The 12206-nt window shown below is 34.1% G+C and overlaps 1 protein-coding gene across 1 annotated transcript; it reads left to right on the forward strand.

Annotated features, from left to right (window-relative positions):
* The first annotated feature begins 1855 nt into the window (after nucleotides 1-1855).
* Nucleotides 1856-6882, forward strand: LOC135838253 (protein yellow-like). The gene is made up of 7 exons (XM_065353875.1): nucleotides 1856-2011; nucleotides 2147-2432; nucleotides 2594-2799; nucleotides 5579-5702; nucleotides 5799-6062; nucleotides 6146-6429; nucleotides 6525-6882. Exons 2-7 carry the CDS (start codon nucleotides 2225-2227, stop codon nucleotides 6711-6713), a joined length of 1275 nt encoding a protein of 424 aa, XP_065209947.1. The 5' UTR covers nucleotides 1856-2011; nucleotides 2147-2224; the 3' UTR covers nucleotides 6714-6882.
* Nucleotides 6883-12206: the final 5324 nt, after the last annotated feature.

Here is a 12206-nt window from a genome sequence, read left to right on the forward strand (position 1 = left end):
CTCGTAGAACTCTTCGCTTTGTTCCTCTCTTCCCTCTTCCGGTGCATATACTCCGATTATTGTAAGAAAGTCTTTTTTCAATCTCATCCTTGCTGATACAATTTCTTTCATACCATATGTTGTATGAGTTGAAAATAAAAAGTCACAGGCGTAGAAGTGATTCACGTAACTTTTCTCATAAGGATTATAATAAAATTACTCACTTATTCTCGTACGCGAGTCATTTTTGGAAGGAAATTTGTACTCACCTGAAACAAAGAAAAATTAAGTTGGATTAGTTAATTATAAAATTATTGATCAATCAACAGCTCGCATATAAAATAATAATGGTCGAAGGCCAAAATTAAAATTCTGACAATCTCGACGTTTAATAAAGAGCTAGAAATGAATACCTATTTGCAAATAAAGTATCATAAAAATTGTAAAATTAATTGTGAAAATAACTAAAAAATATATCAAAAATTGATGGACCATCAGAAAACAACTAAAATTTGAGAAAATTTCTCATTTGGGTAATGGAAAATACCGAGAATTAGGCAATCGGAAATTCTCAAAATTGAATGACCCTCCTTTGCGAATAATTTAAAATTACCAGAAGTTTAATTTGTACCTTTATTTGAAAAAATGAAAATCAGGTCAAAAAATGTATAGAATAGAAAATGGTCTCACATCATAAAAATAATAATATTGTTTTACTTTTTAGCTCGTTCCATTCTGCTTTTCATTTTTAAAATAGTGAAATTTCTGAGAAGGTGCGTATTTTTCTGAATTCAAAAAGAGGTGAAAATTCAAAGAAAATATTTTCAATGCACCAGAATCTTCAATAAAAATGTAAAAAAATTATTAAAATTGGATACTGATTACTTTTGATGCTCATTTTCAGTTTTTAAGATGAAATAGGTAAGTCAAGTTCCTACGGAAAAGAGCCGACATCGACAGTGTTTTGTAATTTAATATTTCTCAAATGAAGCCACCCAAGAAAAAACGAATGGATGGAAATGGGAAATTTAATTCTTTGACTTCTGTTTAAATAATTTTCGTTGAAAAATCCTTCCATCTGAATAATTTCCAGACCGCTTAAAAGTTTCGATGAGCACATCATCATTTTCAAATTTTAGAATTCATTAATTTTTTCCAAAATTTGATAAGTAGGTAGGTACCTACTATGTACAGGGTGCCGAGAAATATCGAGCACCCCTAAGAAAGTTTTTCATTAAAAATATAGGTTGGCAACGTGAAATAGATGGATATGATTGGTGGAATGTTATCTCTCCAGTCCAACAACCAATCATGTGCTATCATTATTATAATTCACTGTGACCAATCGAAGTATTTTAGTAGAAATCTTTTTTAGGGGTGCTCGATATTTCTGGACACCCTGTACTTAATAATTTTTTAGAGGTGATTTGAACTTTGAAGGTGACAGATTTGAAACGAGCAAACTTTTATAAAAATGGGCTAGAGTGTGGCGATTTTTGAGTCATCTCTGGGAAAAATCCAACTCAAGGCCTTCTTCAATTTTAGTAAAATATTTTTTGGAATTTTCATCACTTCATTCGTACACGTACATGTACAGAATACGTACTCGTTTTATTACGAATTCGATTAACAATTCTTCATCGAGTGCATATTCGCACGTTTATGTACATAAAGACTACGAAACGTTTTTTTTCCACAACACGAAACAATCAATCATTTTATTTCCCATGTGGATACACACACACACACAGTATCGAACTCGTAGATCATATTGTTTTTCAGAGTTATGCAAATAGCAGCACCTACCTATAACTCACATTACAGAACAGAAAACATGCACTGTCTCATGTACGTATGTATAGCTATTGAGTAGGTACACTAGGTACAAATTTGCGACGTCAGTACAGTACGAATGACATTGCAATTTTATTTTAACCTAGGTACCTGCCATTCATTAACCACTTATGTGAAAAATTTTGTCGATTCAATTCAGTCGTACGAAGATAGAGTCTCATTACTATCGTACAAATTGGTAAGTAGCAGTTATTATTTCATTTTAATGGTACTCGGAAGGAAGCCAATAGTAAATTAAGTAGGTATACATATCTCAATCGATGAGTTTTTTTCTCTAATCCTTGAATATGACTTTGAAACGCTAATTTTGCAGATTAAACGCAACTCAAATTCTCCAATTAAGAAATAGGTACCTAAACCTACACAAGAAGTCAGACTGTTTTCCTACGTGATGAACCTCCTGTTGTACTGCATTTTGAACCTGTTTTCAATATTCTACGATACTCATCAAGCAGAAACCGACGCAGCGATAAAAGTTGACTACAAATGGACTTTTGTGCAGTTTCAATATCCCGATGCGAAAGCTCGAGAAGAAGCGGAGAAAAAACATCTCTACATAAAGGAGAATGTGGCCATTATAGATTCCGATTATTATACTCGTAAGTGCAATCTGTTCAGCATTACTTACAACTTCTCCCCAAAATTCAGCCTTTATCGATTTCTAATTCAAATTGGGGCATTGTCATTGGTCAACCGGCAGACGAAATGTTTTTTAAAAACCTCTTCTACTTGTTCAAGTGCACAATTTTATAATTTGCAGAAGATGAAAAATCTCCAAAAAGGGTCTTCGTCACAACACCTCAACTCAAAGATGGAACACCATTCACAATTTCGGAAGTTGTAACGGAACTCGATTATAAAGGGGAACCTTATTTGAAACCGTTTCCAGCCTTTGATAAAACCGCCGGAGGCGCTAGCGATGATCCTAAGACTTGCGAATTCGCAAAATCTGTTTTTCGAGTACATGTGAGTAGATCGAATACTTAATATACTGAGTGTTCATGGGACAAGTGTCTAATATTTTTCTTGATTCGAGTTATACGTTGAGTTGTCAGTCCTTGAAACTGAAGGGGAAACATTCTTCAAAATTAGGTAGGTGTAGACATACGATTGAAGATACGAACTGAGTTTGATTACTCCCTCGTTAAAATAAGTTCGATTTGATAAAAACACGTAAAAAGCGATAAACACAATATGAAAATTATCACAGTTTAAGAAATTAGCAAAGTAGGTATGTCAAAATTCAGACAAATGTAGATAAAATATTATTAAAAACTCATCAAAATGGCAGAAAAACAGTGTTGAAAAACACTAAAGTCATCCAAAATGGCCAAAAACTGATAAAAATTCCAGCTACATTTTTCAAAATTTTTCAAAATTTGGTTGAAACATGAAGAAAACATGAGGAAAATAAATTCGTTCAAATTAGATATGTACTTGGGCTTCGTTTGGAGTTGGATTTGAATGTCCAAATTTTTAGAAGTTGGTGGAAATGGGTTTACATGGTGAAAAATGTCAACATGGGTATACTCGTACTAATCCGGAATATGACAATAAGTACCTAAGAATAATATTACACCCCCTCCCTCCCGATCCTCTAGGACATCGAAAGGAACATCCTAAGGAACATTTGGCTAAAATTCAAAAGCTTAAGTGTATTTTTGTGTATTTTTAGATTTTTTGATGAGTTTTTAAAAATCAAATTTAGGTCAAAAATGAGAATAAAAATCGAAATTTTACCAAATTGACCTAGAAAGCTGAAATTTGGCATATACCCTATTTTCGACCTGCCAAATCGATTGAAATCTGTTTCAAACCGTTTTGAGCAGCTCTGGGCCTTCCAGCAGATTTTTGAAACTTGAAAATTCCATAAAATGTCATCAAATGACGTTGGAAATCAGAAATTTACGCTATTAAGTCGACTGCTGGTAAGTTTAAGTCATTTTGGAGCCTCCAGCGAATTCATGAGAATTTTCGGCGCTTCCATGTAGACTTTGAAACTTGATATTTCCACAAAATGTCATCAAGACGTGTAGTTGAAAACCCGAAATTCATTCTGTAAACTAATTTCAATACGCTATGAAGTCGATTACAGGCAAATTTCAAGTCGTTTTGGAGCCTCCAGCGACTTTTTGGAAATTACTGGAGCCTCCAGCAGATTTTTGAAACTTGAAAATTCTATAAAATGTCATCAAATGACGTTGGAAATCAGAAATTTACGCTATTAAGTCGACTGCTGGTAAGTTTAAGTCATTTTGGAGCCTCCAGCGACTTCATGAGAATTTTCGGCGCTTCCATGTAGATTTTGAAACTTGATATTACCACAAAAATTCTTCAAGTGCAGTTGGAAAACCGAAACTTATTCTGTAAAATAATTTCAATACGCTATAAAGTCGACTACAGATAAATTTTAAGTTGTTTTGGAGCCTCCAACGACTTTTTGGAAATTACTGGAGTCTCCAGCAGATTTTTCAAAGGTCGAAATTTCCATAAAATTTTATCAAACGGAATTGAAAATCCAAATTTGACTCTCGACTCCAATTTCAGTAGGCTATGAAGTCGACTGAGGTGAGTTCAAGTCATTTTGGAGCCTCCAGCAAATTTTTGAGACTTGAAATTTCCACAAAATTTAATGAAGTGTAGTTGGAAACCCGAAATTCATTCTCTAAACTAATTTCAATACGCTATAAAGTCGACTGCATGTAAATTTCAAGTCGTTTTGGAGTCTCCAGCGACTTTTTGGAAATTACTGGAGCCTCCAGCAGATTTTTAAATCCTCAAAATTTCCATAAAATCTTATCAAACGGAATTGAAAATCCAAATTTGACTCTCGACTCCATTTTCAGTGGGCTATGAAGTCGACTGAGATGGGTTCAAGTTATTTTGGAGCCTCCGGCGAATTTCTGTAATTTCCTAGATCCTCCAGCAGATTTTTGAAACTTGAAATTACCACAAAATTTCATCAAGTGTAGTTGGAAAACTGAAATTCATTCTGCAAACTAATTTCAATATCTACGCAATAAAGTCGACTGCAGATGAATTTCAAGTCGTTTTTTAGCCTCAGCTATTTTATGAGAACTCTTGGAACTTTCTGTAGATTTTTTAAACTTAAAAGTTCATCAAATTGAAAAAACTGATTAAAACGAAACCTGCAGAAAGAATTAAGAAAAGAACGGTTTGAAGTCAGCAAGAATTGAATGGCGTTGATGCCGAACAATTTTTTTTTAAAAAGTCGGGTCCTACTCCATTAAATTATTTTATAAAGAAATATAGAGAAATAAAAAATGTGAAACTAGAAAGAATAAAATTTAAAAACGAAAGAAGAACTGGAAAGAAAACGCACTCAAGGAAATAATAATAAAACAAGAAAAAAAAAATTAAAATGAAAAATTGTACAAAAAAAAAATTAAAAATAGATAAAATCACAACTTTTTGAAAATAGCATAGAAAAACATAAAAACATGATGTACTTACCTAAAATGAAAAAAAATGAGAATAAATTTTGAAAATTCAAAAAACAGGTCAACTAACAGGTAATAATTGAAAAATCAAAAAAAATTCAAATTACGTAATGAAAAAAATTGAAAAAAAAATCTTGAAAATAATGGATTGTGCAAGTAAAAATTACATGTTGTCGAATTTTGTATCAATATTTCTGTAATAGCACTTGAAACTGATTTTGAGAACTCTGAATTAATTTATTCGAACAATTGACCATGTTACATATGTACAATTATTCTGGCAGGTGGACAAATGTGGCTTACTATGGGTGCTGGACTCAGGACGAGTGAATGTATTTGTTAATACCACAAGGGTTTGTCGACCAAAATTACTGATATACGATTTGAAAAATCACGATAATTTATTACGTAAGTGATTAAGTACACCAATATTTAAAAGAACTGCTCACCGAGCAACTCATCTAGATATCACAAAATAATCATTTTAATTCCACACTTTTGCAGTAAGACACGAATTTCCCGACGGTGTCATAATCGAAGGCAGCCTTCCAATCACTTTAGTGACCGAATCGTACAAAGAAGATTGCTCGGATAGTATCGCGTATATCGCAGATGTAGCTGCTTTCGGACTTATTGTATTTGATTTGCAAAAGAAAACCAGTTGGAGAGTAAACCACAATTACTTTTATCCAACTCAAACCGCCGGTACTGCGACCGTCGCTGGAACCACATTTGATCTTATGGACGGAGTATTCGGTCTAGCTTTGGGTAAAAATTGACCAAACTCATGCTAAATATGTAGCTCATTATTCAAGTCGTCGAACCTACTATTTCACGAATAATTTCAATAGGACCTGGAGACGCCAACACACGAAAATTATACTTCCACAGTTACGCGAGTTTTCGAGAATCCTGGGCTCTGGTCAGCGTTCTAAAAGATACCGCTGTTACCCAAAAACCGGATGAAATCAGAAAGAAAATCGAAATAAGCGATGAAGCTCGAACTGGGCAATCCACTGTCGAAGTGATGACCAGCGATGGGATACTTTTGTTCGCCGATATACCAGGATTATCGGTCAAGTGTTGGAATTCGAATACTCCATTTGTAAAAGAAAATTTACACGATATTTATAAAGTATGGCACTTTCTTTCACATATATATATTTACCCAAATGTGCTGGTAGCATTGAAAACTTCTGGCTAATATTTTTGATTTTTTTCCTTCTACAGAACGAAGAAAATTTACAATTTATCAGCGGGATGAAACTAAAGAATGATAAAGAATTAATAATCACCACTTCTAGATTGCAGAATTATGCGGTAGGTCGTTCGAACGGTCCTGATGTCAAGTATCGTATAATTACCATCGACGATGTGCACAAATTACTCAAAGGATCACCGTGCCTGAATCCTAAGTGATCGTGAAAATTCAAAGACAAGTTTACCATTCTGAAGTTCTCAAGTACCCATTCAAGAGTAAAAGGCATCACCATTCATCGTCATACTTTGCGTTTTTAATTGTAAATCATTTGTTGCATAATTTTTTAATTTTGTTTTGTTTTTTATGAGTAAATTTGCGTGATTTATGTTTTGCCTATCCTGCTCTAAAATAAGGCAGTTCGTACTTTCAACAGAAATATATGGTAAAAGAATTGATTTATGAGCGAGTGTATCAGTGAAACTATCATTTTTTCCCCTCAAAAATAATCGCTTGGAGAAAATTTTGAATTCGAACCGGCACAAATGAATTTTGAAAACATGCATTTAATTCGATTGAAATAGTCTCAAAGGCGATCAAAACGAGGTTTAAGAAGCCGAATTTCATTTTCAATCGAATCTATAACATTTTTTTTTGGAAAACAGGCGAATAGTCCAGTCATTTTAAATTTTTTATTCGGACTAAATCCTACAAAAGGTTTTTTGCGGGATACTGTAGTGGAAGGGGTCCTATTTAACATACTAAAAGTCCCACCCCGTACCCCGCGTGCGTCGCGTGCTAGAGCGTGAAAAGTGTCCCGCCGCGGCGTTTTTTGCGATTTTCTCGCGAGGGTTTGATTTTACGTCGAAAATGGCTTTATTTTTGTATTCTACGTCAAATTTCCGATCTATTGATATATCAACTGCCCTTCTACGGGGGTGGGGCCAGAACCATTCAAATGAGAGGGGTTTTCTAAAAAAAACAAAAAAGCTATCGGCGCATATGGGGGATGAAATGGTCCCGGAGAGTGTTCGAGTTGATACCAGCATGGAAGGTGGGTACCATCGAGAAACTTCCGCGTGAAAAATTTCAAATCCACGCCCCCTCCCCTTTTTGGGGAGCCCCCCTTTTCTGAAATTTCAATAACACTTTTCTCAGTCCCATTTCAACCGATTTTGAAAATTTTTCAGTATGTTATGTATATCCTTAGTAAATATCCCCACAAAAATTTTCAACCCCCTCCCCTCATATTTACCTCTCAAAATGGCGTTTTTTTATATTTTTTATGCCTATTAACAATCAATATTGCGAGGTAAAATTTTGGAAACACGTTTTTTGGATGTATTTTCGGCCCCCAAACATCATATACTGTTTTAGAAATTTTTGCTTTGGTGCGCCGTGGTGAAAAATTGGATGAATGTGTTTTAGGGGGGTAGGGGGTGAAATGGGAATTTTGAAAAAAATAACTAATAACGAGTATGGTGTCGTTTTCATATGATTCGATACCGTTGAGAACGAATATGACTTCAGATTTTCTGCTACACTCACCTAGCCCCCTCCAGAGCCCCTCAGTCCCCCTCAATTTTCACTATTTTGGAAATAAAGTTATTTTGGTGTCGTTTTCATATGATTCGATGTATCTGAGCACGAATATGGCTTCACATTTTCTGCTGCACTCACCTAGCTCTCTCCACAGCCCTCAGCCCGACCTCAATTTTCACTATCTTTAAAATAGTTACATCAGAGTGAAGTTTTTCAAGGTCACACTCACTAGAAGGATGTTACAATTAAATGAAACCTGTAGAATAAGTGTGTATAATAATGAAATCAAAAAAATTGAAGACGTCATAGCAAAAAGGACATATGTGTGAAAGTTGTATTTTGAGAAAAAACTGTTTGAAAGTTTGAGTGTTTGTGAAGTTTAGAAATGTGCATGTTTGAACATGGTGACGAGTTTATCTTATTTTCCCACTATCTAACTATATGAAATGCTATGTACCATCAGTCTGGAGGAAACTGTGTGTTAGCGGTAAGCGCTCAAACATTTCGAATTATATGTCCTTTTTGAAGCTTTGAAGCGAAAAATTGGCCAATTTTTTTTTTGATTCAAAAATGTTTTTGAGCAAATTTTTGGATTTAAACCAGGTAAATAATGGTTGATAACACAAAATCGACCATGAGTAACCCATTATCTCTGAAAAAAAATCGATATGTTGAGTAAAAAAAAAAAACAAAAAAGACAAGTTTTTTTGGCCAATTTTTTTTTATTGATTTAAAAATGTTTTTGAGCAAATTTTTGGATTTAAACCAGGAAAATAATGGTTGACAACACAAAATCGACCATGAGTAACCCATTATCTCTGAAAAAGTAAATTTTTAATCGACTTTGCAGTTTTAAAATGGCAATATCTCACTGTATTTCGACTTTGTGAAGTGGGGGTGGTCTCATTTGATAGAGGAAGGTCTGAAGAATAACAATATGGATTCGTCTCAAAAAGGACATACGTGTCATATATACCCCTTTTTGTTATGACGTCTTCAATTCCAAGTTACATTAATCTCAATATTTAAAATTTTAGGCATCGGCGACATATTTTGTATACCTAACAACTTTGTCGAAAAACGCGATATTTCGCGAGATAATCCAAATATGAAAATGACTTTATTTCCAAAATAATGAAAATTGAGGGGGCTGAGGGGCTCTGGAGTGGGCTAGGAGAGTGTAGCAGAAAATTCGAAGTCATATTCGTGCTCGGTGGTATCGAATCATATGAAAACGACACCAATTTCATCAAAATAACTTTATTTCCAAAATAGTGAAAATTGAGGGGGGCTGAGGGGTTCTGGAGGGGGCTAGGTGAGCGTAGCAGAAAATCTGAAGTCATATTCGTTCTCAGCGGTATCGAATCATATGAAAACGACACCCTACTCGTTAATAGTTATTTTTTTCAAAATTCCCATTTCACCCCCTACCCCCCTAAAACACATTCATCCAATTTTTCACCACGGCGCACCAAAGCAAAAATTTCTAAAACAGTATATGATGTTTGGGGGCCGAAAATACATCCAAAAAACGTGTTTCCAAAATTTTACCTCGCAATATTGATTGTTAATAGGCATAAAAAATATAAAAAAACGCCATTTTGAGAGGTAAATATGAGGGGAGGGGGTTGAAAATTTTTGTGGGGATACTTACTAAGGATATACATAACATACTGAAAAATTTTCAAAATCGGTTGAAATGGGGCTGAGAAAAGTGTTATTGAAATTTCAGAAAAGGGGGGCTCCCCAAAAAGGGGAGGGGGCGTGGATTTGAAATTTTTCACGCGGAAGTTTCTCGATGGTACCCACCTTCCATGCTGGTATCAACTCGAACACTCTCCGGGACCATTTCATCCCCCATATGCGCCGATAGCTTTTTTGTTTTTTTTAGAAAACCCCTCTCATTTGAATGGTTCTGGCCCCACCCCCGTAGAAGGGCAGTTGATATATCAATAGATCGGAAATTTGACGTAGAACACAAAAATAAAGCCATTTTCGACGTAAAATCAAACCCTCGCGAGAAAATCGCAAAAAACGCCGCGGCGGGACACTTTTCACGCTCTAGCACGCGACGCACGCGGGGTACGGGGTGGGACTTTTAGTATGTTAAATAGGACCCCTTCCACTACAGTATCCCGCAAAAAAACCTTTTGTAGGATTTAGTCCGAATAAATCCTCTCATTTCATCTAAAATGACTGGACTAGAATTAAACTAGACAGCTAAGCAAAGCTTAGCTGCAAAGCGTGCGTAGCTAGCTGCCTTTTCTACAGCTATAACCATTATTACATCTAGGTAGTGCATAAGTGAATCAACCATGTCACAGTAATGAGAATTTATGAAACTCTCACTGCTTCAAAATAATAATTGTTTTTCGGTGTTTTCATATTTTCCAAATTACAATAGGTATTTCAGAATAATTTATAAGCTTGTATTGCTTCTAAATTAAGAAATTTCTAGTTGTTTTTCATAGTTTGCATTGTTTTAAAATTTACAAAATTTCAAATCAATTTCCCGAATTCCCCATTGCTACAATTTCATAAAGTTTTCAATAAATTTTCAGAATTTTGCATTGCTGCTGAGTTAGGAAATTTGCAATCAATTTTTAGAATTCACATTGCCTCTAAATAGTCAAATTTTGAATAATTTTTCAGAATTCTTATTGTCTTTAAATTAAAAAATTTCAAATTCAATTTTCAAGTTCATATTGTTCACAAATTGTAAAACGTTTACTCAATTTTTGGAATTTACATTGCCTCCAATTTTTCAGAATTTTCATCTTGTTCATAAATATTACAATACTTATTTTTTATAATTTTCAAGTTCACATTATCTGCAACTTACAGAACTTTTAATCAATTTTTGGAATTCTCAGCGTCTCTAAATACAAATTTTCATACTATTTTTTTAGAATTTCCATTGTCTTCAAATTTATAAATTTTCAAACCAACTTTCAGAACTTGCTTTTTATTCTAAATTAAGAATTAAATCTTATAAAATATGTTAAGAATTTGAATTGCCTCTAAATTACACGAAAAAAAAATATGGGTAATTTTTACAAAAAAATTTAACTAAATACTGGTATTTAGCACAATTAAGTACCAGATCCCATTTAATAATTTTTACTGTAATCATTTAGTAAAAATTATCATTTTAATAAATTTTGCTATAGGTACCAATAGTAAAAATCATTTTGTTTTAATAATTTTTACTAAATCATGATAATAAAAATTTCATGTTTCAATTGTACAAAAATTAGTTTAATTACTCATTTTGAAGTAATTTTTAAATTATAAGTAAAAAGTTAAAAATTATTCATGTCAAGGTAATTCTTACTATACTTATGGCTATAGGTAGACAGAAAATTAATGAAATGAATTTTTAGTTAGCAAATGATATCATAATTCATAACTCAATTTCAGCATTATTTTTGCCCCATTATCATGTACTACGTAGGTAGTAACTCCAAAGCATTTACCTATCCGATTTTCCTATGAAAAATCTGTCACCTACCTACTTACCTCTCGGGGATTCGAACCTGGGTCCCTAAATTTCCTATTCCTACCTACATGCCCTATCCACTCAGCCACCACTTCACTACGAGGGTTAAGGCATTAAAATAATATATTTGTTTGGTAAACACCCCACCAAGCCACTCCCACTTGAAATACACAGCTGGCAGACTGGGGGTGTAACAGGGTACAATGCAACGCAGCTGTTTATAAAATGATGAAGGGATAAGGCTGGGGGTATAGCAGGGTACAATGAGCGGCAGGTGGTTTACAAGTCCCCTTTCTCCTTTTTTAGGAATTTATGCATTAAAATAATGAACTAAAATTGCAATTACTCAGCAATTACCCATCCGAATTGAATGAAAATAAATCTATACCCTCCGCCTTAATGATTCTCAAATGGTGTCCAATAGGTACAAAAAACGGTTGGATAGCTTAAGAGAACATTCATTGCAATTGAAATTTCAATTTCTCAAAGCGAAACCAATAGTGTGCTACGCACACTAAAAATCGATTGGAGGTTCCAGAACGGCTTCAACTCACTGCCAATCGACTTATTGAGAGACCGCCGAACATAATTTATTTATTTTATAATGAATTCGATTTAAAATTCCTCCTCAAGAGCAAAGGTATTCCACACGGTACCTACATACCAAAACACT

The sequence above is a fragment of the Planococcus citri genome, chromosome 1 (genome assembly GCF_950023065.1).
Source record: "Planococcus citri chromosome 1, ihPlaCitr1.1, whole genome shotgun sequence".
NCBI classification, from domain to species: domain Eukaryota; kingdom Metazoa; phylum Arthropoda; class Insecta; order Hemiptera; family Pseudococcidae; genus Planococcus; species Planococcus citri.